Here is a 27842-nt window from a genome sequence, read left to right on the forward strand (position 1 = left end):
ACTGATGACATCATTGCGGCAGAGGTAGGACTGATGACATCATCGCTGTAAAGGTAGGACTGATGACATCATTGCGGTAGAGGTAGGACTGATGACATCATCACTGTAAAGGTAGGACCAAAGTTCCAATGTTCTAATGTTCTAACTGATGACATCACTGTAGAGCGAGGACTGATGACATCATCACTGAGTCCGACTCAGGAGGTGGGGCGTCCAAAAAAATCCGACTGTCATTACCAAATCCTCTGAGATTCTTTCAGCGCATGCGTACAACGCGTCTATATTCGGTTGGGCAATTTTACGGCAATTCTTGTACTACTTAAAAGGTTGAAACCCTGCTATTAAAAAATAATTAGAAATTCATGTTTTGAGTGAATTCAGATTTGTTTTGGTTTTTATCTTATTTTCTGTTTGGTTTTTGATTGTCAATGTTGTGTATTGTGTTTTTATCCATTTTTTAAAAATTATTATTTTTTAAATAAACAATTAAAAACATCACAAATCAGTCACATATATAAATGCATACTATTAAAATATTTAACAAACGTCCTATGGTCGGTTTACATTCAAATATCACGTCCTAGCAGCTCTGTCGTAAAGATTGCGAGTGAAGGAAGCGACGTAGTCTACGCGCATGCCTTGAAAGGATCTGAAAGGATCCGCAACATGAAAGGATTCGGTAGTGACACCGACGTTGTACACCGTTGTACCAAGCAGCAGCCATGTTGAAACTCTCACGTCAGTCTGATGCTGATCCGCAGAGATATTTGAGGAACACACACACACACACACACACACAGACACACACTCCTTGCTTTTCTGCACAAATTTTATAAAATGTTATCTTTTCGTGTGTACATGGTTCTCACACTTGCTTTGGCAATGGAAACCTGTTTTCTCATGCCAATAAAGCTGTTTTGAATTCGAATTCGAGATAACCTATTAAACTTGATTCAAGTATTGCCTTTATCTACTGTTGTTAAAGAGTGCTGTTAGTAAGGTGTGTGTGTGTGTATGCGTGCGTGCGTGTGTGTGTGTGTGCGTGCGTGCGTGCGTGTTAAATTAAAGGAGTGCGGAAGCAAGTCACCAGTTAACCATGAAACTAAATGATCCATAACATAGGCCAGTAGCCTTTACACTGTAGCCTAGCAATCGGAGAGAGGACACCTTAACAACAGCTGTCATAGAAACCTATTGTGTCAAAATCACAACAACACAGTAATTGATTGTTTTTGTCACATTTTTGACTGTTTCGAAGTCATAAGAGGCGCAAATACAACCACTTTCTCCTTTAGTGATTTCAAAATAAAAGCATGTCCTCAGGGAAAATTAAGGGGTTGATAGAATTTGTTTGCGTGATCCATTTTTAAATTTAATTTTTTGTTGTTGTAATTTACCTCAATGTCAATTGGGATAAACTTAATTTGAATAGAATTATAAAATATATAACACAAAACATTATAATTATTGGTATATATATATATATATATATATATATATATATATATATATATAAAGGATGGGACAGCATATAGTGAAAAGATATGTCGCGATATTAAAACATCACAACATATATCGTCAATGTGCAAGTGCTATCGCAATGTTTTTGAGGGGGTACGCAAGCCTTTTAATAACTGCTTTCTGTCCCAAGTGAATGGGTTTTTCAACTGCAGGAGTCCAAAAGTGTCAGTAAACATGCTAATATTGTTGAAAAAGAACATTTGTACATCTTAAATCTGGGCTGTGTAAACTATTCCAGTTTGTTTTAATAGGCTTTCCTTCATATGAATAGGATAAGGTGTTGCCATTTTATTTGTAGAAGCTAACAAAGTTCTTTGCATTCTGAAGAAATATAGACTACAAAGACAAGGCTGAGTTAATATGTATTCAAACACATTTTCTCTAAACAACCCAATAAACACAGTATTTTCCATGTTAGGTGTGGATGAGTTAACATGAGCAATACTGGCAAGGTAACATTAACATTTGTGCATTATTCCATTGTTCTTATAAAATAAATATACATATAAATATAAAAGTTGCTGAAAATGTTCCACTAAAAGTGCTATTTGCATGTGTTGCTTTTCTGTTCTTGAAGCAGCACAGAGTAAAGTGATGATGGCGTTCAATATCAGAGATTATGAAAGAGAGCATATTTTACAAATTCATTTTTTTATTTATTTTAACACTGATAAGAACTGTAACACGAGGTAAGTCAAATAATCCACAGCTGTCATATTCTTGAACCACAAAATATTCACCACCTTTATCCGTAACAATTTCACAAAGTCTGCAAACAATAGCCAGTCAGCCCATGGTCATCCCGGGTCAATACAAACAATATTTTTTTTATTTATTCTCTTCCCTTGAACAAAAGAAGGACAACCATAACACAATCTCCTTTGTCTTCCTGTCCCCAAAACCAAATTTACCAACTGTGTATGTGGCTTTTTTTTTTTGATGAGATGAATCTCAGTAGAAAAAAATCCCCTGAGGGAGGAACATTCTTTTGTTTTGTAATAAGAGAAAAGCCACGACAGACACTGGCAGGCTCAGTCTGAGTTTGCTACCATTTCTGCTGATGACTTGGCACGGTCTCACAGGGCACTAGGAAACACAGCATGACAGCATCTCAGTCCGATCCCACAGTCGTCCCAAGAGTTTAGATTTTTAGTCGTTTGACAGCTGCCCTATAGAAGGTCAGCAATACTATGCCGACGAAACGCTCATGTCAAGTTCATGTCCTCGTCATGGGGAGGTTGGTCAGAGAATAGTTTCTCTGCACTCGAGGTTTTGTTCTGTGGAAGGAGAACACACTGGGTTGGGGGAGGAGCTGGTTGTTTGTTGAAGATGTTTTGGACGGCGCTGGGAAGGGGATGGAGATGAACTCAAAGCACCACAGCTCTGGAGGTGAAGATCCTCATGGCCACGCTTTCTGGGACTGCCAGTGGTACGCTGAGTCATCACCTTTGAATCAGGACAGAATGCAAAAAACACAAGTCCAGGGTTGGGGTCAATTATGATTGTAATTGCATAATTGATAATGAATTACAGTTATGGCGTAATCATAATTTTAAAAATCTGTTGCCGTCGTAGTCATAATTCAATTATAATTGCAAAAACATGTTGGAAATGCAATCATTTATTATATTCTTAAATAACCAATGACATGCATGAACATGAATTATTATGGATAATTAGGAAAATGAATCAAATGTCATTTTAAATGTGTAAATATTTTGTTCTTTAAAGAAAATAAGGAACCTGTGCAAAAGTATCAGCATGTTTATAAAATACTAATGCACTATGTACAAAATACAATTTTAAAAGACAAGTTGGGTGAATTGATATTTTAATTATTTGTTTTAATTATAATATAATTATAAATTATTTATTTTTCCATTTCCGATATCCTATAGTACCTATAAGTTTGAAAGTGTCAGCATTTTGTGCTTTTCATAGCCCAAATGACTAAACATCGCTATTTCCTGGTACGGCAGAGACGCTGCACAGTCTCACTCCGCTGTAAGGCAGGAGGAGGCCACACCCCCTCCCAAAAGCACAAGGCTGTTCTGCCTCTGTTCCCATAGCGTGTTTTTATGTATTTGCGCATGCGCAGTCAGTTTATATTTTGTTCATATTTTTCACAGTGAATTGTACAAAAGGAATGATTGGCTTTGTGGATGCGCCTCACTGAGGCTGTTCTGAGTTGTTGTTGTTGTCATTTTCTCCATTGTTGTTGTCATTTTCTGTGTTTTCAACACAAACAACGGATGCGCTGCCGTGTCATGAGATATATCTTGTCGGGAGAGTATGGAGGCTATATCAAATAATTGTTTATGTTTCTTTAATGGTGTTTTACAATGTTGATTTTGTTACATTAACACTTGCCAGCAGAAACATATGAAATTGTCATTGGTGTTGACATTGGTGTTCTCGATTTGCAACGCCCTGCCTACCCAACTCTCGTGCTTACAGCACGTCACTGTAGTGACCCCTGAACAGAAATGAGTCATAAGCTATCTTTAGACAAACTACTTGGCTACTTTGAAGAATAGCATTAAATAAACGGGAGTGTTTAGGTTACTATGATGTACATGTTTGCTAAATAAAAGGTATTAAAAAAAGAAAAGAGCGAGTTGGTCCTGCTGGTATCGTAATATGTAACAATTGTGTGTATTTCTGATCCCTCTCTAACGGCCGTACGACTCTCACAGTGACTCTAAAATGATATTGACCTTTGTTTGATTTGATCATTGCTCCATAAAGACCATCAACACAATAAAAGAGCTGCAGTTATGTATACATCAATGAACTGTCATGGCCTGCTGCTCTGACTAATCGACTTACCTGATCTATTACGTTGGCACTAAAGATGGCCTCCTCCATGTGTTTCTCATCTGACTTAATAACACACTTGATGTTGTTCACAACCTGCTGGACTTCAGGAGGTAGACTGCAGCTGGAGTGTTCCAGAAACTTAGCCACTAATACTTTGGTGTCTTTGTACATCTTCAGGTCAGCCAGGGAGTGCGGACGCTCGTGGGAGGAGTGCGTGTGCAGGGATGGCGGTTTAAGGTGGATGTCAACTTTCTTGCTCTCCTTCTGCTGCTTTCTGACACTTATTTGACTGGACTTAACTCCGGTTATCCCTGTTGAGTTGTCTTGTGGCTCTGAAGATCACAAGAAGAACAGAGAAAACTGTCAATTCAGTTCTGAGGCACCATCTTGGTGGTAGCAGCCAAACAGAACCACAACTACAACACAACATAATGGTTGTCCAGCTGTGAAGCAGCTTTCCAAACTTTAGCCTTACAATAAAAAAGGCTTCTAATGAACCCAATGTTCTTTCCGAAAAGTTAAGATATGTAACATTTGATACACAAGAATTCTATTAGTCTGGTGCGGTATGTCAGAAATATGCCTAAAAATATAAGTTCTTGCCAAAATTGATTTTATTGGTTTTTTTTGACTTGTTTAGGGGTGAAATAAGCCTGAAATATTGGGGTTAAATTTTTTTCCAACACCATTTTCAAAATGGCAGCCTCCAGGTTGAATAAGCCACATAATGACCCTTCCAAGTTACACACAATCATAAACTTGGTGTCTAAACCTGTTTTTTAATATAAGTAAAATCATGGTATGTATAAAAATAATTATGAAGTGGCTGTTATCTTGAAAATCCAATATGGACGCCAGAAAATATGAAATTTTGCCTTTGTTTTCAATTAACAAGTGCTGTGATGGATATATATTTATCTAGAATTTAGTTTTTCTCTACACTCAATAACCTATTGTGATGTTGAGGTTTATCTTTAATGATTTTAATTTATATATTAACAATTTAATAGCTATTATATAATTTCCAAAATGGCTGAAAGTCATTTTTATACAGGGCAAACAAATAATGTATACAAGACAAGTGTGTCATAAAATGGGGTCGAGGGGTGGGAAAAATTGAATCCCAATATTTCTGGCTCATCTGAACCTTAACAAAGCAAAAAAAACCCCAATATAATCAATTTTGGCTACAGAAATCGCCAAAATGACATACCCCACCAGACTATATACATCACTACCAGCTCGCAAAAAAATTCCAATTATCAAACAATTCCTACATCTGTTGAATTACTTCCTGCTTTTACAAGCTGTGCAGAATTCACATAAAGGCTGATAACCACACAATCCCAGGAAAACCATCATTTGTATTGATGTACCTTGCTCTGGTGATGTATGAGCTGAATTCTCAGCAACAGAATTATTTGCAGAGGTGCAGCCACTATTTTCCTCTGTAGGGAGAGACAGAAAACACCACGGATCAGTGGTTCTTAACCTTATTGGAAGTACAGAACCCTGCAAGGTTCATCAGTGCAATCATAGAATCCTTCGTTATCGAAAAAAGAAAATGGGATTTCTTCAAAACATGTAGGTATGTATTTTTTTCCAACACACGTAAGCCTGGGCCGATCTTTTTCTTGTTTCAAAATACTTTTTTAATATAATTGATATTTAAAAATCAAAATTTGACATTGTTTTCTTCATGTATCTTTTAATAAACAAAGTGTCAAGTCGTATGGTTGCATGGTATACGGACAACCCCCAGTGCTATTGGTAAGTTTACCGAAGTACACGTACGGTTTAGGGTTAGGTTATAACCCAATATCGCAACAATTTTTAGGGATAGGTTTATTTCATGATGTCATCAGTGAAAATGAGATAGAAACATAGTTTTTGGCCCTCTGACAGTCTGTGCCCTGTCCTGCCTTGTGCCTGATGTGAGGTGGGATAGACACAACAGTGCCCCTCTACCCTGTACAGTAACAGTCGGATACAAAAGATTCCCATTCTATGTTTCTTTGGGTGAAAAAGCTTTATAGGTGAATTTCATGATTAGAAATATATATAATATTCATCCAAAAAAGTTGATTAAAGCCTGTCTGGATTATCTTACAGCGACCCTACTTTCTTTTTAGTGTTTTTATAGAAAATCTCTGCTTTCAAAACTCAACTAAATCTGAATGAATAACACATAAGCAGTTCAACTATTTACAGTATGGGTAACAGGATGTATCAGTAAAATTATTTAAATCTATTGAATTAATCAAATGTGTATCTGATCACTATTGTAAATATTCATCGATTACCAAAAAGCGTGACTTACTATTTTATTTAGTGAGCCTTCTGCGGTACTTTAAAATGTCAATATTCAGTTTGAGAAACATGGATGTACCTGAACTTCTGATGTGCATAACCCCTTTTTTGCTGCACTTACTTCCTGTCGTAGTGGAGCAGGAGATGGGGTCGCTGGTGGAGCGGACAATGCGTGCCAGTTTGCGGTACTTCCTGGCTGCTCGGAGTACGCGAGGCCTCTCTGAGGGTGAGGAGCTGTTTTGGGGTGAGGTAGAGGGCGGCTGTGATGTGGAGGCAGGTGACCAAACGCTAAAACACAGCCTGGGGCCTCGCGGCCTTGTTGGAGGGGAGGGGGAGGGAGAAGGGGCTGAAGGGCTGATGACTGAGGTCCCACCAGAGGAGGCCAAAGATATGGGAGAGCAGGGCTGTGGAGGAGGAGGAATTGTAACAGGGAGTGTGAGTTTCCGGCTCATCATCCGGGCCTTGATGAGGGAGTGAGTTGTTGCCTTGGGTGGCTCCTCAGATACATGCTTAGCTGAAGCCAGCTCATCAGATATGTGCATACCAGCCCTGAAATCGTCACACGTGTGCGTGTTCTCTGTGGAATCATCCTGGTCCAGGTTGCTAAAGTTTTCAGAGGACCAGTCTGGAGAGCGTTCCAATGACTCTTGAGTGTGTGACGACTCGCTGTAGCCAGTATCACTTGGGCGAGCATCAGTGGTCGGCAGAACTCGACGTAGACCACGGGTGCACAGTTCCAGGCTGGTGCAGCTGCCATTGGTGGGGGCCATGTGAGGCGTTCCATACGGCGAAGAGTCGGAGCCCTGGACCTCCAGGGAGCACAAGTCCTCTGAGGAGCATGTCTGGTCAGGATCTACCACTTCAGACACCATCAGGGATGCACTGTCCACTGAGGCTAAACAAGTAGGACGAGAAATGGGATTATTTTTGCATAAATCCAAAAATCTGTTAAACTGAGACAGTTCCAACTGGGTTCACCCTGAGTGCTGAGTCCTGCAGTGGTGTTCCTCTCACATAGACTGGACTCAGTGCCCTGTTGCTCAATACTGGTAGTGACCTGTATAAAGAAAATTGCAACATCATGTCAACATTCATTAAAAAAGTGTGGATTTTGTGGGCCATAAACATGCAAAAACTCCAATAGCTGACACCACTAATCCTTTTCGTTGTCTTAATCTTAATCCTTGTGTCACTGATGTGTGAAATAACTTGAGTCAAATTCAAGAGCAGAATGTGACTTTCTGCATGAATCCTCTGCACTAAAGCTTCAGTACACCTGAGTGGTCTGTAGGGGGCTCTACAACACAGCAGTAACCGTTTACTCTCACTTTTAGGGAGGGCAGTACATGCACAAAGCACTGCAGTATAAGGCACAGTTGAACAAAAAATGCTCAAGCAGTTGAATGACAGATAATGAGGCGTGTGCATTTGACATTTTGGTGAATCATTAGATTTCAAACAATTGCTTTATTATATGCAACCATTGAATTCCTCAAGCTTCTGTCATTTCTTTTTTTTTTTTATTATTATTTACTTTTGTAAAACTTTTCCTTGTCTAACTCAGGTATGAATAATACAATCATTTTTGTAGAATGTTACCTAAAATATACAAGAAAGAGAACTACAGGTTTATTCTTATCAGTATAATGAAGTAGCAAAGCCAAAGCCTGAAGGTGTTCAATGCTGTCATAGAAATAAGACCAAAATAATAATAATAAAAAAAAATGCTTGCAAGATTAGGCAGATATTTTTAGCAAAGAACAATGAGATGCAAAAAAAAATAAAAAAATAAAAAAATCTGTTCAACTGTTCAAAGATAGTCAAGAATGCTTGACTGAAAATCTCCTGAAAAGAGGAAGTCTCCCTGCTTTTCCCTGTCAGAGTTACATACCTGTATATGTAACTCAAATTACTTAGTAATAAACAATACTGTAATTTTGTTTATTGCATAATTAATGCTTTGCACAAACAAATCTATAATGTATTTTGTTATAGATGTCTACTTAATATGGGTGATCTATTGCTTTTTTCTTATACATTGTACTGTAATGGGTTGAAATTATCTTTGGCATGTTGGTTAAGTTTCACCAGTATTTGAATAGATTACTCAATAAATATATGTACTAGAAACAATCCCTAATGTTTAATAATTCAACCCAGGATCTGGGTAAAATTTAATAATGTGTTTGAAACAACCCAACATTTAAATGATTTTGACCCTGCATTTGAGTAGAGAATATAACAAATATGTGTTTGAAACAACACAAAATTAAAAAAAAAAAAAAAAAACATTATTTGGGTAGAGAATATAACACATGTTGGTTGAATTTACCCAGATTTACACTTAATTTGACCCAGCATTTGGGTAAAATATTTAACAATAGACTGACCCATCTTGCTGGCTCAAATTAAATGCTGTTGGGCTGGTGCTATGTTAACACAGCGGTTTGGTTATAAAATAACACAAATTGGGTTGTTTTTAACCCACCAGTTTTTAGGGCGTAGCACAGAGTCTCAGAAAGTGAACAGACTAAACTAAAGGTAGCTACACCATGAACAATTCACTAGTTCATCACAAGGCCTGAGAACCACAGGCACCCATCATAATCTCACTCAAACATACCGAGCACGTTTCAGTGAGAAAACACCACAGAAATAAAGTATACTTTGCTCAAACTTGGCTACAAAACTGCAGTCACAAGTGACAAAATAAGAACAAGCATAAATATTTTTTATTGACTCGTGTAAATGAGTGACTTTTATTCAAAACCATAAAATGAAGAGACCAAATGGAATATTAATTTTTCAGACATTTGCTTTTCCTGCCAAATAACCTTGTTAACATCTCAGATTTCTCATCAAAATTTAGATTATTACCACTTTTAATAAAATATTAAAAGCTCTACTTTTTGTTGTTGTTGTTGTCACAAACCAGACAGTGATTAGAATAAAAAATAAACTCTTATTATGTTCTCACCTGACTTGCAGGGGTTTGACCCACCACAGACTCATATGGAGGGGGCAGGTCGGTTGGATACAGCGTTCCTGGACTGTTAATAGGCACCCCATAAATGGCACTGAAGGGGGAATGGGGGAAGTCCAGGTGAAGGCCCCTGTCCGGGAGACAGCAAGAAAATACATTCATCAAAATATAAAATGCATAATTCTACAAAAACTAGAATAAAAACAGGAAATTATGCATGAAATATGCCATGCAGACAGTGCTGATGTGATTATCAATACCAAAAATACCTAATTCTGACTAATTACATTTGAAGACATTAGTTAAAAAGGGTAAGACGTGTTCTTTAGCTTCTCAATCTGTCCTGTGTTACACTCCATGCACCTCCACCGTTTAATATGGTCTCCATTAAGATTAAGTACCCATGCATGCAGTCTTAGCTTTTAATTACAACCTCATTCTCCTCTATAGTGTCAGAGCATAAAATACAGCCACAGTTTCCACCAATCATCTGAGGCCTGATGATGTCATGACACATCCCTGGCCCCCCGAGCAGGGACACCATAAACGTGTCGTCAGCCTTGTATATATTTATGACATAATTGACAAACAGTCGTGGCTTCCAGCCAATTGATCTCAATCCTTTCTCATGGTGAGAGAGAAAAATGGAGGTGCTGATTGGGACGCGCTCCTCTGACAGAGAACTAAGGACGCCAACGGGGGCAGATGTTTGTATCTATCAAACAGGATTGAATTAAGTTGACTTTTTCTTTCTAGCTTCTCTCATTATCCTTATCCCTGAAACAACTTGCTTTTCTGTCTTAATATGTGGCCTTATTAGCAATAAAAAAACCCACTACTGCCCAAATAAATTACCAGAGTATCTGGTTTCTATTAACTGTATTAATCATTGATATGATGTCATAATAAATGATGTAAGGTGAGAATAAATTCAGATAAAAGGGCAGAGGTGTAAGGGGTACTGCTATATCCTCCTCAAGTAGAAGCACTGTTAGTTGATTGAAATTGTACTCAAGTACAAGTAAAAAGTAGCTCAATTAAATAGTACTCAAGGTAATAGTAACTAGTTAGTTTCACCCTCCACATTTATTTAGGGTAATAAATCTTGCCACGGTTCCCTTGCATAAATATCTCATGTATAAACTTAAAAAGGAAGAGATTAAATCTTGCACAATTGGAAATTCATTTATTTTCCACAAAGGCATCTGTATAAAATAAAAGATTATTATTATTATTATTTTTAAATAATAATAATAATAATAATAATGCCAATTGATTTAATTCAAAATAAATACAATTCTCAGGCTGTAAGTATAGCTAATATTATGAACCATAAAACTGTGCCACGTGGGTCACAACATAATAGAAACCACAACCTGAACCATAGAAAGTGGTGTTGATCAGAAATGGCACGACTAACAACACATGGATTATGTTCAAGTTCAACATGAAAAGACTATGAAATGGAAATAAAAAAATGATCACAAAAAATAATAATTTAATCAGTAATGGTTGGGTGTAGAAATGAAACAAATTACTTTACTTTGTTTAAAACATACTTAAGAACAAGTGAAATTACTGATTTAGAAATATACTTCAAAAAGTACAAGTACCCATAAAAGCAACTCAATTACAGTCACGTGAGTACTTGTAATCAATTACTGTAACCTGTGTAAAAGTGTGTAGAAAGTCACTACAATGCTGAATTCTCAATATGGTATGACGTGTGTGTGCGTGTGCGTGTGTGTGTGTGCACAAGTAAAAAGGAATGAGGCAAAATAATGACCAGCAAAAGCCATTTGATAACACAGATCTTATTTTAAGAAAGTTATAATACAAACAGGATAATCCCATTATCTTTGATGCTGAAATCAAATTGATATCCTCTGAGAGACAATTCATGACAGGCATAAATAAGAAATCAGCAGTTTACCCTGCTAAATAAAAAAAAAAAAAACATAGAAAGTCTTACCAAATTCTGTCATACTCTCACTTAAAAAGTAGGGACGGATGGACAGTATTCTCCCTGTTTCCTATCCCCTCATTAACCATTATGATACCATCCTGTCCACTCTATTTTTCCAAAATAATACAGCCGTTATATGGCTTGTTGAACAGATGTATCAGCAGGTCGGCTGTTCCCTGTAAAATCCTGGTTAGCTTTCCTTTGTTTGATCAAGTTATGCAGCAGACTGTAACGAGTGAAAACAGTGTGTTGGAGACACAGCATGCTGGCTGTCAGACAGGTATCTGCTGTGTACCCTTATGATAGCTAACCAGTTTTTAATTCCACTTTAATAACCTTTTGGCAGGCCTACGGCCACTAGCAACAATAAGGGAAAATTGAAAACACCAAACCAAATGAGCTTTTTTGGATCACCCTTGACACTGGCACTAAGCTGGTTTACTGTTGTGTGTGCACACTAGGAAAGGACACCATAGTTTCTTGCCTATTATTTTTTTGCTGGATTAAGATATTGATTGATTGGTTATTTGTTCTTGGCTGTCTTCAAACATATACAATACAATATAAAGAATAAACATTCATTTTAACAACCAAAAATGGAAAGGGCTGAAGTAGCAACTGATTATTAGAGCTCATCCCCAAACAGCATTATAAAAAAAAGAAATAGAAACAACTCAACAACTGCGCTATTCATCAGCTTATCCACTTGTGTTTCAATAGGTACAAAACATTTAGTTGTTTAAATCATTTTTAAACATAGACAGTGAACTCATTAACTCAAAGTGATCCAAATCATTCCAAACTTTAACACTGTAAACAGAAACACATTTTTTTAACGTTTGTTCTAAATTTAAAAAAATAAATAAACCCCTCTTAAATTATATTTTCTTTCTCTTTGTTTAAAAAGTGATGTAATACCCAATGGATTGCTTTTATTTCTTACTCTAAATAAAATCTAACACTTTTAACCCGACTAAATCCATAAGTTTTATTATTCTAGATTTCTTAAACAGTTCATTAGTAGATGCCCCAAATTCCACTTTAAGTATTATTCTTAATGCTCTCTTTTGTAATTTGCTCAATGAATCTATATATGTTTTACAGACATGAAGTAATTGCTGTAAATGTACTGCTTTGGGGTTTTTTTTCCTTTACCAAGTACACATCATCATCAACACTATCATTGCCAGTTCAATCTGCTTTGACACGACTTGATAATAAAATGCTGTGCGAACAGTGGAACACATTCTAAATGATGCCCACTGTTAAATATGCAGAGATATTCTTAGCACTGTTAGCAAGCACTCGTTTTCCGTCTGCTTCGAAAGTGACACGCCCACATTTCCAAGGAGATTTTTTTAGAAGTAGGGATGCTAATACAGTAGTTAGCACTTTGCTTTTCACCTCTGTCCATCCATTGAGGGGGTGCAGGTGTACTCTGGGGGGTAGTAGGGTGGAGGAGGAATGGGTGGAATGAACTCGTCAAAGTCCAGCGTTTGGTGGAGGATGGTTCCATGGGGGGTCATACAGTCAGCGTTCAGAGCTCGTGCTCTGTGGGGCATGAACTGAAACATAGCATAGAAAATCATCCATTGTTAGAGGATTTTTTTCACAACAACATTTAATTGATTGGTTCCTTTCATTGTACACTGGGTTTAAAAAAAAAAGTGGTGCTTGAAACTATAATAGAAACGCGTGTTCATCACTTGTGCTGTTTTTGTGCTCGAGGCCAAGCAAAGTCTATGTAAAGCACTCTTTGTTCAGGTGTTTGCTGGGGAAGCCTCTTTCCAGTAACAACCAACCTGTTTTGAACGACAAGACCATTAGCCCTTCTTTGATGTGAAAAGCCATTATTAGACCTTCAGAGAGACTATAGGCCAAGGCTACAGTAAGGCTTTTGCTCCCTACTTCAGTCAAATCAATGCTAAGATGACCTCACGTGTCCCTGCTTTGAATGATAGTAGTTTCTGCCAGGTACAAATTCCTGCTTCAGAGATAGCTCACTTTCTAATTTCACAAGCTTATTTTTAGCACAGATAATTACAAACATGAAGTTTGTTTGACCTGAGAGAACTTTAGTCCAAATTAAATTCCAATTACTGTCAGGAGAAGCTATTACCACCACCAAGATGCAGCTCTATTACTCTCTATTGTAGGAATGCACTGAGCAAAGCTTGTCCCTGACACAATTAATACTACATAGCGAAGCAATGTGTGCTCTGTATTATAATTTCATTCATTACAATTTACATTCTAAAATGTATCATTTAAATGGCTGGTGATGATCAGTCTTTAACAGAAATTCTTTACTAGCAAACATCTTTAATTTCTATATTTAAAAATGTGTACAAACAAACTTGTTTTTAGTTTATGTTTTAATAAGTATAGAAACAACAAGCCAGCACAATACAATTTTCATGAACATTGCACAATTACCCTTTTCAAGCAATTGGATATTAGCTTTTATAAATTTCCAGTTTTGTTTGCTTTAAACATTTCAATCTCCATTGAAATTCACAACTGACATTGTCAAATTAGGTATAAAATTGTGTTCAATACTGCCTTTCCAGAGTAGCAGGTTTAGTATTGGTTCCTCTATGCGAATAATTTACAGTATGGCTCATTAGGTGAGTGCAGTCAACAACCATCCACAATATCACAGCATTGTTTCACCTATTTTAGCATGTTGGTGTGATGATGGACACATATAACTACTGTATTATTGGTGTAAGACTCAAACAGAGCTCACTCAAGACATTTTCCTTATGGTTACAATTATTTGGCTGTTTATAAATGCAACATTTTTCCACATAAAACAGCTTCGGAGGGACACATGGAGGATGGTGCATCCTTAAGGAGAGAATTCCGTATAGTTTCAAAATATTATAATGTAATGCCAAACATATTGTGAGATGCTGTGGGTTTAGTCTTAATCTGATGTGACTCGAATGCTTCAGTATTATGCTATAAAATAACAATAGCGATAAAGGTTGCACCATGCCATATCAGCTGCTGGTGTTGAGGATGATGATAACAATCTTTCGAGTAAAGCAGAGTACACACGAGTGTACATTTTAGGACATCCTCAGGTCTCAAAGTGAAGTATCAGGAAAACCTCTGTCAATTGTCAGACCAACAGACTCATGTCTCAGCAAAATCTCCGTCAGATGAAACGGCCTCATTTGTCATAACCAAACGCCGTCAAATGAAACGGCCTCAGGCTTCAAAATAAAAGTCAGCAGACTCGACGACCCCTGGCCGTAAAACACGTCATTGCGTTTAATTTTGAAGGAACCAGAAGTATACATGACCAAGTAAGTTGAAAAGCCTACTATTTTTAAAAAATTAAGATACATCAACTTATTGTTTAATGAATAAGTTTAATCAAGTTTAGTGGCAGCACGTCAAAACGTGTCAATAATAGCAAAACGATAAGATGTTAGATTTAATTCCCTACTTTACAGAGTAGGAGCTCAGACTTCAGGTGGCGTTCCAAGTCACTTTTTCCAAGTAGGAAGTTGGAAAAACCCCAGTTCCGAATGGTTTGGAATGCAGAGTTAGATCACATTGTTTTATCACGCAAGATTTCTGAGTTGGAGGAAAATCGGGGGTTTGACATAGTCATTGGAGGAGCACACCACCCACAGTACGATCCAAACTGTTCTATGCCTTATTTTTATCCTTCTGTGTGTGGGCTATAACAGATAAATGCATCTCCTCACACTTAGAAAATCCTTAGGTACACAGCTTTAAAAATGGAGAGCGTCCAAAATAAAGTCAGCCTTTCTCTTCATACTCACCACCTGCAGCACATCCATAGAGACCATCTGCATACAGCACATTGCAGTGGCCAGTGCACACACAATGGTGGAGATGACATTAAGAGCGCATACGCTGAACAACAGCTCCTGTAGAGGAAGAGAGGGAAAACTGTTAGAGGAGGCAGGGTGACGATATAGAACGACACCAGTGGTACCAGTTGGTTTTATTTATGTCCAAAATACCTTTGAACTCGTTTCTGTGGCTAAAGCAACGGCAACATGGTGTTGGAAACTGACTATAGTTTGAACTACACTTTTTAATGTGTCTTTAGAAAGTTGAGTCACATTCTGTATCTGGATAAAAATCCACATATCCTGATTTTTTCAGCTGATAGGTCACACCTGTATATACATAGATCTTTCAGGGAAGTTTAGTATTTCCCTGGAAAGATTCACAGACATGTTGCACCAGCCAATAAGTTGCATACCTGCATGTTAGGCTGCTTTGAATGTACTGGGTATAAATTAACGTACCCTGTACCCCGATAAAATACCCTATCTGCTGCATTAGTTGCTTCCTCAAATTTAAATGGAAAAAGTTGCCACTTATACTTCAAACAATATGGTAGGCTATCTTGTTTAAAATTAACTTAAGATATGGAAATGGTTTTATAGTCTTGAAAACAATTCGGTTAATGTTTCCCTGTACCGTTTTCTATGTTTTCACGTACCATTAGAGTTACACATATCCCTGGTTGGCAATGACCAGACTAGAAACAGTTTGTACCATTAGTTTGAAAAAGCAGTGAAAAACCTTTCCTTTTCAACAACTGAAAGAGTTCAATATTGAGGTAAAACAAATATTTTTTAATGAAGTTAAAACCTGCAAACCTAATTAAGCTAAATGCCACTGCTTATAAATGAAGACATACACATACTGTAGGTTTACACTAGCTGTGAAGCCGATAGGGAGATGACAACCCAGTTTTAAACCTGTCAGCAAAATAAAATATCCTCACGCTTGTGGAATACAAAGTCAGCAACTTTAATCAGAGAAAAGTCATATGAACGCCGTCCTTTTGCTGCTCCTGGCTGTGTTACTTTGCTAAATGATAGGGGATAACTATTTTTAAATGACTATTTATGAACTGGATCAGATTTTGTATAATCTCACAAATAAACCGGCAGTGACTGCATGAATTAATTTCCACAGAATAGTAATAACATCTTGAGGGAAATCGGATTTGGGAATAGAAAATGTGGGCTGAGAGGATGGAAGTATTAGGAGCTTTATGTATTTATAAATCATTGTTAGATCTGGTGTATTCAGTAGTGTGGAGAGAAACAATGCTGCCTCTCTTGGAAGATCATGAATGTAATCCCATCCAGTCCAACGTCTTTCTGAGGGGATTTTGCATTTTTTTTTCCTGGGGTCCGCATTGATTTCCTGATTCCTCCAATTGCTCAAAGAAGTATGATAACTCATTTTCAATTGTTCAAACATTTAATGATAAGTTTAGAAACCAGGACCATCATGGAGCCTTGCAAGTCTATAACGCCTATCTGTGAGTTGGCCCTGTGTGGGACTACCACATGTAAGCTGGGTTGGGCTCATGCAACCTAAACAGGAAAATCAGGCATTGATGATGAATGAATAAAGGGATTTTAAGATCTGCAAACTGCCATGATGCTTGGCTGTAAATCCAATTCTTATCATAACGTAGTTTTTGATAAATTAGCTTTAATTTGTCTCACCGGTTTTGCTCATAAAAACACAGGTTTGATATAATCGTCGAGGGTATATCATATGTTGATGCTATCAACAAATCACAACGGGGACGTGGACGTATTTCAATCAGACTGACTTTTATTATGTCAGAAAAACAAGGCCAAAAGCACACCAGCATCAACATTTTATAAACAAACTGCTGTGAGCTGAATGCCACTACTCATTAGAGACATTACAAACTGGCTTGTTTTAGGTGTGCCAAAGAAAACGCCCAGGTTTGTCACCTGCTGAGATTTATGTAAATGAAATCTGGTTCGGAGGTGAGGAAATGAATTGTGCTTACACAGGATGCCAAGTTTCAGCCAACAGCCTTAGTTCCAATCTTTCAGAAAGTTTCGGATTTAAAACGGATGAAGTTGGCACTAGAAATGTTCAGTCTTGCCAGCTGTGCAACTGTTATTCAAACATGCCAGATAAAGGATAACTACACACCATAGATCAAAACAGTGTCAGCTGGAAGCTCCAAAGCAGCAGTAAGGGTGTTAGTTGGAGCCAAGTTAAAGTTATGCTTGGCCAGCAATAAAATACAAGCAAAACATGTTTGCTATGAAGACTGAGGGGTGAAAGCTAGAAGATCTACAAATGCAGTAACGGAGAAGTTGTGGGCTGTAAGAATAGGACACTGATAGGGTAATGAACCTAGATATCTATCTATCTATCTATCTATCTATCTATCTATCTATCTATAATGCCAGAAAGGTCTGTGTGCATGTGCACGTGTGTGTTTGTGAAGCAAATATTTCCCCGACACGGTGCCTGTTCAACCTCAAACTTTGTCAACAGCTTCCAAATACTCAGAGTTTGTGCATCTGTTATTTTGGAATAATTTGGTCATTTCAAAATGTTTATTTTAATTTTATTTTGCTGGACGGCACATTCAAGTTTGCCCAGAAGTGAAACCTATTCAGCTTTTGACCTCAGTGTGAGGGGGCGCTAGCGGACGGACGGGACCCGGAAGTTATGACGGGACCTGGAAATTATTGATGGGCAATGGCCGCGGCTGTGTTGAAAGCTGCACATTTCTCTGCAGATAAGGCATTATAAATGCTGATATTTCTACGACATTTATACAAAAAGCACACAAAACGACAACAGAAATGCACAAAAATATACAAAAGGCTCCAAAAACACGCAAAATACACCAAACGACAACAAAAATATGAAAATGACTCAAAATACACAAAACTAAATATTTATACAAAAAATACACTAAAATGACAACAGACATGTACAAAACTACAACAAAAAGTTTTTAAAAAAATACACAAAATGACTCCAGAATCACACTACAATGGCAACAAAAAACAATAATTATACAAAAAATGCACAAAAATACACATGACTCCAAAAAACATACATTACAGAAAAATACACCAAACACATTTATCATGCGCATGTCCTATAGAATTAAACCAGGGAAACTGCACACCCTATTTTACTTTGCACCCACAAATATAGCCCTTTATAACACTACAGAATACAGAGTATGTACACCTCTTTGTATATCCAACCTTCAAACACATACTCATTTGGGCATAATTGACAACTCTACTTAAGCTCCTCCCACTATATGAATACATACTTCTGATGGGCACTGTACTAGTTAAATTAAATAAAGGAAATGCCAATGAAATCTATAAAACATATAATTTATATTTTCTTCTGGATTGGAAGGTGACGTGGAGGACATGTTGAAAGGAAACTAGGCAGAATAAGCCAAACTCATAAAAATAATAATAAATAAAATAAAAAAAGAACCTGGTAAACATACTTAAACACAGATACTCATTGATGGTCTTCCTATGGAATATCTATCTATAACTAAAACTCCTTTATATTTATACCAAAATCTTTCCCTCAGTACAGAAACACATAATTACTAGGCAATGCGCATTGAGTTAGTGGTTGTTTCATTTTATCCAAAGTAAGAACTTGATTAGTACAGCGCTCAGTAACATACAGAGCTATGCATTATTGTAAATCATTAAACATTAAACAACATACTCTTTATAGTAAAATCCCAAAAGACATTATTTTTACTGAGAAACTTTAGTAGCAAACACTAATCCTAATACTTTGCAGAGTCTATGTCTGTTGTTATTGATTTTGATTATTTTTATTGTGAAAATGGTTAGTCATTGTGTTGACCACAGGAAGAGTAGCTGATAGCTGATACAATACGTTTGTTCCAAGTTTCCAAAGTTACTCTTTCTCTGTTTTATTAGCATCTTTGGATTCATTTTACTGCTTAAGCACCAGATCACCTCTTTAGTTTGTATTCAATCCTTTTGTTTTGACTTTTAGTTCTAAATAATTTGTTACACATTCGTACCATCGTGTGAGCGTTAGTTTGGAGCCTGAGACACACTCTTTTCCCTTCACCTACTGTATTATGTTACGTAGCTCCGTCCTAGATGGGTGCGTAACACAATCGGTTCAACGAGCTCTTCTGTCGAGTCTGCAAAAACACTGCAAGGTCAGACTAACACTGAGAAGACTGTGCTTCCCCTAAACCAGCAAGGACACTGTGTTAATAGCTTCTCAGCTCAAAATATGATTATCTGGATTCAGGGTTGGGGTCACTTATAATTGTAATCACGTAATTGATAATTAATTACAATTATGGCGTAATTATAATAGTAATTGTAATTTTTTTTTTAAATAAACAGTTGCTGTCACAATCATAATGAAATTGTAATTGAGTTTAGATAACTGACTTTGTAATTGTAATTGCCATGAAAAAATGTCAATTATAATTTAACCATGTTGCAGTTTATGTATAGTTCTACACATATGTAGTTAATTATTATAATATATTTCATATCAAGCTTTCCCACATTTTATCATTGAAGAAAAATATAAATCAAGGGGTATACAAAAAAAGTTCAGAATCCCACATCAAATATATTAAAACCTATATTTTCATTTCATTTTTTCAATAGATAGGAGAGGAATTAGATGATATATATATATATATATATATATATATATATATTAGTGTATTTACCGCTGATTTGGGACCTGTTTTCATAAGAGATGCTAACAAAAAGTAACTTTTATTAGGTTGTTTATTTCAGTCTCAGTAATTGTAATTAAAGTTTAATAATTGAGAACATAACTGTAATTGACTTTCTAAGGATAAAAAAAAACAAACTATAATTTAATTGTAATTTGAAAAAAATACTGGTCACTGTAATCGTAATTGAATTGTAATTGAACATGGGTAATTGAAAACGTAATTGTAACTGAAAAATGTAATTGACCCCAACCCGGTCTGGATTCCTCAGGTAATTGTTTTCTGTATCTGAGAGAAAACCCAAGACTCTCTCAAAAGTAATGTTTATATCAGTTTAAGGACGACTATTCCTAAAGAAAAACACACTTTTTCTCCTAAAAAAATCATGAAAATGAAACAAAACCAAATGCCCAACAACTCGTCATAACCAGGGTGGATGACTCAGATTATTAATCTTAGTCGTTTGGGGGACACATCATCAGAGAGTAAAAAATAGATTTGCTGATGACTCATATGAAATAAAAAGGGTACCAGTAACATAACATGACCACTGACAGCATGTGTGAAATAATTCTTTTCAGTTCAGAAAAACTCATTAAAAACGGAAGGCACCTACTGCGGATATGACTTTGTGATTTCACAAGATAAGATATCTAAGGCTGAAGTTGTCCAATAGTTTGAATTGTTCAAGGATTTCATAACCTGTAGAAAGGATGGTTTATTAAGGCATGATGTAGCTTCCTGCCTTTGTAGATTTCTCACAATAAACTTCAGGTTGTAGATCTGAAAAAAAAAAAGACTGCACTGGGTTTAACTTTTAAAAAAAATCTATAAAGTTGTAAATAAATACAACAGCGAAACGATATTGTGTTAGTGTTCATAGAAGTGTATAATAGCAAGTACAATCATATGAAATAGCAATTTGAGTATGGAGAAAGTCTTTGATGACCAGTCGCCTGTGGGTTTGGTGTTTCATATGTTGATGTATGGCTGAAGTGCTTTCGCTGGGATATATTGGAGTGTTTGCCAAATAGCAAAGGATTATAGAGCGTTGCTACATTAACTAACACGGTGACTCTACTTTTATAAAGTAAACAGTGGGCACTCAGCCAAAGGGAGTGCAGTAAAAGTTGCACTGTGGATGTATTAAAGGTCCAACAAAACACGTTGAATCAGGTGAAAAAGATACAGGTTTCCACAAAATCTCAACACAGTTGCTTATTAAAAAAGTGTCAGCTCCAAAACGTTGTAACTAATGATCATTGCCTGCTACAGAGTTAGCTTTAAGTGTTCATTTATAATGCTTCATTAAAGGTGTGGTCTGCAACTCTTATAAAAGTGACTTTTGTCATATTTGCTAAAGCTGTCACTATGTAAGGACAATCTTACATGAAACTAGTAGTTTGTGTTAAAAAATCGCACCGCAACCGAGCAAAAAGAACCAATCAGAGCAAGGATTGTGTTTGATGGGCTGTGTGACAGCTTTTCCGGGGATGTAGCACGTTCTTTTTTACAGTGTATGGTCTGAAGGAGTAGAAGAAGGAATTGGTGACTTTTCTGCTTGAAAGATAATTACTGCTGCTTGATTTACATTATGTTTGATTTGTAATTGTTACACTAGAACTCTGTAGTGCATGTGTTGCTCGTGTGCGCGCAGCAGCCTCCGTGTGGGCTGCTGTAAGTGACACTGTGTTGTTGCTGCTGCTGCTTAGGTGTGTGCACATTGAGAGAGAGAAGTGCTGCAGTAACATGCTTTTAACAGAGCATGTTTTATTATTGTGATGTTGCTGTCTGGCTAACGTTAGCTCCGCTGAGGGAGGGACTTTGAAAAGTTTGGAGGGAGGGCAAGAGAGCAGCGGGGAGGGTGCGGACTGCACCTTTAAATAAACATGGCGGAACAAAGTCCTGGAATAAAATGTATTCAATAAAAATAAATGAGAAAACACAAAAAGAATGAACATAAATTGATGAATACATAAAATATACTGTAAATACATTATAAAAGTATTGTTTTAGAATTTGATGTAACTGATGAACCCACTTTACTTTATTTCATATGTCTATCATCTCCATGTGGCAGTACAGATGCATTATGAGTTCACGGGGATCAGCGACAGTCCAGCAGTATTCTGAAATGGCTGAAGGCTCTTGGGACTTGGGGATTATGGGTTGTTCTGAGACATAACTCTGTACATCTGACTTCTTTGGCACTTAATAAAGGTTTATAGCACCAATTCCCCATCTCGGTTTTAATGAATTATGAACACAATGACAAATGTGACCGATCTCTTCTCCTATCATAGGCATGCTTCATCCTAACAACTCTTTTATTTGGTAATCAATGTTTTATAATCAATCAGGAACATTAAATTAATGAATATGATTGTCGTTATCTGATAACGACACATAAGGACTCACGGTATATCACTCGTTCGTAAGCTGTCAAGATAATCTAATGAGATCATGCACTGGACAACTATGTACAGACAGCATAGGATACTGTGAGCCCTGTCTCTTGGAGAAAGACACATTATTCTTTTAAATATTGTTCTCTGACAGACAACAGAGTCAACGATGTGGGTCCACTGGCTTAAAAACAATAACTGAAGAAACTGTGGTATATTGAAAAAGAGACGAATGCCTTTTACACAGGACATTTATCCAAGAAAAGAGTGTATTATAAGATGAAACATACCATGCTTTTTTTAAATCACCATGTTAGTGGCGTACAGCTTTAAAGGGATCCTCCACTGTTTTTACAAATGTGGCCTAAAACCTTTGAAATATTTTTATCAGAAAATCTATGGCAACCAAAACGCATTATTTTGCACCATATTTGTTTTATTAACTTTTAAAACTGGCAGTACTTTACCCAGTGCACCGCCATGTTGAAATGATTTTTAGAGCAACCCAAAGCAGCATAAGTTGTCATTTTGACTGAAAAAGCTGGTAAATAATCCTGAATGCTTCACCTCCTATAGAACTCAATGGACTAAAAAGGGGGGATTAGCGTCACCAATGACGTCATTTCAACATGGCGGAGCACAGGCTCTCAAACGGTAAACTACTCCCATTTTTAAAAGTTCATAAAACAAATATGGTGCAAAATAATGCATTTTGTAAGGCATAGATCTTCTCATAAGGACTTTTTAAAGATTATAGACCACATTTGTAAAAACAGTGGAGGATCCCTTTAACAGTTACTGTTCCCTCTAGTTGTTCAGGTGTAATGAAGTATTGATCCTTTGGAAGGCGCCTGACATAACGGGCTGTTTTACGAGTGACTGCGTGTGTTATATAGCCACCAATAAACTCAAATGGGAACATATTGACAATATGTAATACAAATTTTTACATTTGGATAAGAAGAACAACTCCTGATATAAACTGAAGGGTTTAAGCAGCCACAGCACACCCAGGATTCAGTTACTTAAGCACACAAGTGACCTTTATGTTGGTGCTACTTGAGAAGTTTTGGCTGCCAAAAGGCTGATTTCCAATGTTTTACACGAAACACTTGGACTGAGAGACATACATTTGTTGTTTTATTCCTAGGGAGAATCAAGTTTGCAGTCAGATCGAATAAACAAAATCGACACTCAACATTAAAAATGTAAAATCTCTAATTGCTTTTTACTTACAGACAGAGCTGTTTTTAGTTTTGTGGGGGTCTAATCCAAGATGCTGTTTGGGGGACCCCAGTGTGACAAACTACATTGGCCACGTTTACATGGGAACTTTAATTCCTTTTTAAATCAGAATGAAAGTTAACTCCTCTTTAAACTGACCTTGTAAACACTTCACTCCTAATGCAAATTTAATTCCGAATTAAACTTAAATCCAAATAAGATGGTTGGTTTATTCTGATTTTTTATTCCAAATTAAATAATTCCTCTTTCTTGTAAACATGCGGAGAATCACACGGACACACAGACTTATTGCACACGGACCTCATCAAATGGAACGACTTCATCGGAACATGAAGCACCAGAGCTTTACTAATGATGCGCGGAACATTATGAAGTTCATTTTTCACTTAACGTTGTGTATAGTGGAGGTAGAGCAGCTGTTGCATTAACTGGTCTTCTATCTTCCTTCTTCGCTGCTCTATCTCCTTCTCCTGCTCCGCGTATGAAAGTGAAACATGTAACCGTGGCCATTGAGGGATCCCTAATCTATTACACCGTTCTCACAAACTGCTGAACCCCAATCTCAGCAGAGCCGTATCTATGTGTAGAGACGGCTCACAGCTTACCACAGTAAAGCGAACACACACCCACCCACCTTGAGTCGAAGACGTATGGTGTTACAATCCCTCAGTGGATTCAATTTCAGAGTCTCTCCCAGATTGTTGCAGCTTGAACTCTGCTTCTGTAGTTCACAGCACACACACACTCCATCGCTGTCAAACTTCAGCTTAAGGAGATGAGAAGAGGAAAAGACACACATAAATTCATACATGCCAACACATGCACACACACACCACACACATTGATCAGATTTGATAAAATTCCATCTGAAATACTTCTAGAACGTATTTATGTTGTTTAAGTTTCAGTTTGACTGATAACAGTTTGTGAGATACAATGAACTACTTAAAGAGAGTGACGGCAATACCTTGGCTCTGTGTCCCAGATTAAGAGAAAGCAGGACATGAACCCAAGTGTGGGTTAATTAAGTTGGGTGGAGGAGATGAGAAACGTTAATATTTCAGTCACGGCAGGGGGAGGGTCTCTGGGGGGCTGCATAAAGCAGTAAAGATGCTATGGTTGACTGGGCTCACTTGCATAAGAAGAAAATCTGCTTAACACGTGGAAGGGGTTGGGTTGTTAGTTGAGAACTGAATAAATCTCTTTGTCAAGCGTCAAACAAATAACCTGATGTTACAAACTGAGCACATCCTCATCGGCATTTTGGCTCACTACATATGGTCTGAAATGTAAAAAAACAAAATATATATATATATATATATATATATATATATATATATATATATATATATATTTATTTATTTATTTATATTTTAGTTTATACTGAGAGGTGCACAAAGTAACGGATTACAAGTAATTGAGTTGCTTTTATGGGTACTTTTACGTTTTATAGTATTTTTCTAAATCAGTAATTTTACATGTACTTATGTACATTTTAAAAGAAGTAATTTGTTAGTGAGTAAATTATATATTTTTTTCTTTTATATGATCAACGGACATTGTGAAATGACAAAAAATGAAATAACCAGACAACAATCAAACGCATCACATCATAGCCGACCAACCAGATTAAACGTAATGCACGACGCCAAAACAACAATGAATGGATGTTATTTTCTTAGTTTTAGAGTTCATAAATGTACAGTAGCTATATTTAGAGCCTGAGATTTTTTATTTATATAATATAATATATATATAATGTACTGTATGTGTCAGCATTGTTCACCTGAACTCAATCTTGTTTCAACAGTTACAGTTTTAAAGTTTGGGTTTTTTCCTGTTCTTTCATATCGCGTTGCATTGCTCAATAAAAATGTCTGAATGACTGATTGTTACTGCATTACCTCATACAAGTATAAGAATAAAAGCATTAAATAGAAATCAAAGAACAATTTTAGGAACACAACAAAATGTGGTATAAGGCTGGAACTTGTACACATCTCCACAGGCCTTTTGAAAGTTTAATGGTAAATGTTAATCAGAAATTACACTGTGTGCTAGACATTAAATGGAGGTCACCTCAGGGGGGCAAAGGGTCCAAGAACAAGTTCATGGAGTTTCTTAACACTGTTCCCCAGTGAGCCATAGGAATGATACAGAAATGAGAGCGTTCTCGCTCTCTCTTCAGAGTGAAGAATATAAATATCCTTCTGAAGCAAAGTAAATCCAGATAAATGTCTCAGCTCATTGCAGTTATAGCTCAGTTATCATGAGCTGTGTTTGTTTGGCTCAAGCTGCATCTCTTAAAGATGAGACAGTTCGATTTAAAAAAAAAAATGAATAAAAAACGTTCACTTTGTTTCTTATGAAGTATATATATATATATATATATATATATATATATATATATATACAGTGCCTTGTGAAAGTATTCGACCCCCTTGAACTTTTCGACCTTTTGCCACATTTCAGCCTTCAAACATAGATATAAAGCTGTAATTTTTTGTGAAGAATCAACAACAAGTGGGACACAATCATGAAGTGAAACGAAATTTATTGGATATTTCAAACATTTTTAACAAAAAAAAAAACTGAAAAATTGGGCGTGCACAATTATTCAGCCCCTTTACTTTCAGTGCAGCAAACTCTCTCCAAAAGTTCAGTGAGGATCTCTGAATGATCCAATGTTGACCTAAATGACTAATGATCATAAATAGAATCCACCTGTGTGTTATCTAGTCTCCGTATAAATGCACCTGCTCTGTGATAGTCTCAGAGGTCAGTTTAAAGCGCAGAGAGCATCATGAAGACCAAGGAACACACCAGGCAGGTCCGAGATACTGTTGTGGAGGAGAAGTTTAAAGCCGGATTTGGATACAAAAAGATTTCCCAAGCTTTAAACATCCCAAGGAGCACTGTGCAAGCAATAATATTGAAATGGAAGGAGTATCAGACCACTGCAAATCTACAAAGACCCGGCCGTCCCTCTAAACTTTCAGCTCATACAAGGAGAAAACTGATCAGAGATGCTTCCAAGAGGCCCATGATCACTCTGGATGAACTGCAGAAATGTACAGCTGAGGTGGGAGACTCTGTCCACAGGACAACAATCAGTCGTATACTGCACAACTCTGGCCTTTATGGAAGAGTGGCAAGAAGAAAGCCGTTTCTTAAAGATATCCATAAAAAGTGTCGTTTAAAGTTTGCCACAAGCCACCTGGGAGACACACCAAACATGTGGAAGAAGGTGCTCTGGTCGGACGAAACCAAAATCGAACTTTTTGGCAACAATGCAAAACGTTATGTTTGGCGTAAACGCAACACAACTCATCACCCTGAACACACCATCCCCACTGTCAAACATGGTGGTGGCAGCATCATGGTTTGGGCCTGCTTTTCTTCAGCAGGGACAGGGAAGATGGTTAAAATTGATGGGAAGATGGATGGAGCCAAATACAGGACCATTCTGGAAGAAAACCTGATGGAGTCTGCAAAAGACCTGAGACTGGGACGGAGATTTGTCTTCCAACAAGACAATGATCCAAAACATAAAGCAAAATCTACAATGGAGTGGTTTACAAATAAACATATCGAGGTGTTAGAAAGGCCAAGTCAAAGTCCAGACCTGAATCCAATCGAGAATCTGTGGAAACAACTGAAAACTGCTGTTCACAAACGCTGTCCATCCAACGTCACTGAGCTCGAGCTGTTTTGCAAGGAGGAATGGGCAAATATTCCAGTCTCTCAATGTGTAAAACTGATAGAGACATACCCCAAGCGACTTACAGCAGTTATCGCAGCAAAAGGTGGCGCTACAAAGTATTAACTTAAGGGGGCTGAATAATTTTGCACGCCCAATTTTTCAGTTTTTTATTTTTTAAAAATGTTTGAAATATCCAATAAATTTCGTTTCACTTCATGATTGTGTCCCACTTGTTGTTGATTCTTCACAAAAAATTACAGTTTTATATCTTTATGTTTGAAGCCTGAAATGTGGCAAAAGCTCAAAGTTCACTGTATATACTG

At 36.9% G+C, this 27842-nt stretch overlaps 1 protein-coding gene across 2 annotated transcripts in view; it reads right to left on the minus strand.

Moving 5' to 3' along the window:
* Nucleotides 1–2448: 2448 nt before the first annotated feature.
* Nucleotides 2449–27842, minus strand: part of fam189a1 (family with sequence similarity 189 member A1) — a 128264-nt gene continuing 102870 nt past the window's right edge. Inside the window, exons 4-12 of one of the 2 annotated variants that reach the window (XM_028443333.1) lie at nt 24451–24582; nt 15401–15508; nt 13005–13165; nt 9629–9764; nt 7630–7708; nt 6773–7546; nt 5718–5789; nt 4351–4673; nt 2449–2967 (exon numbers count right to left, since the gene is read on the minus strand). In XM_028443333.1, coding sequence (XP_028299134.1) covers nt 2764–2967; nt 4351–4673; nt 5718–5789; nt 6773–7546; nt 7630–7708; nt 9629–9764; nt 13005–13165; nt 15401–15508; nt 24451–24582 — 1989 coding nt within the window. In that variant the 3' untranslated portion in view covers nt 2449–2763. The remainder of the gene's footprint in view (nt 2968–4350; nt 4674–5717; nt 5790–6772; nt 7547–7629; nt 7709–9628; nt 9765–13004; nt 13166–15400; nt 15509–24450; nt 24583–27842) is intronic. The other variant, XM_028443334.1, reaches the window with a different exon arrangement.

The sequence above is a fragment of the Gouania willdenowi genome, chromosome 3 (genome assembly GCF_900634775.1).
Source record: "Gouania willdenowi chromosome 3, fGouWil2.1, whole genome shotgun sequence".
NCBI lineage: Eukaryota > Metazoa > Chordata > Actinopteri > Blenniiformes > Gobiesocidae > Gouania > Gouania willdenowi.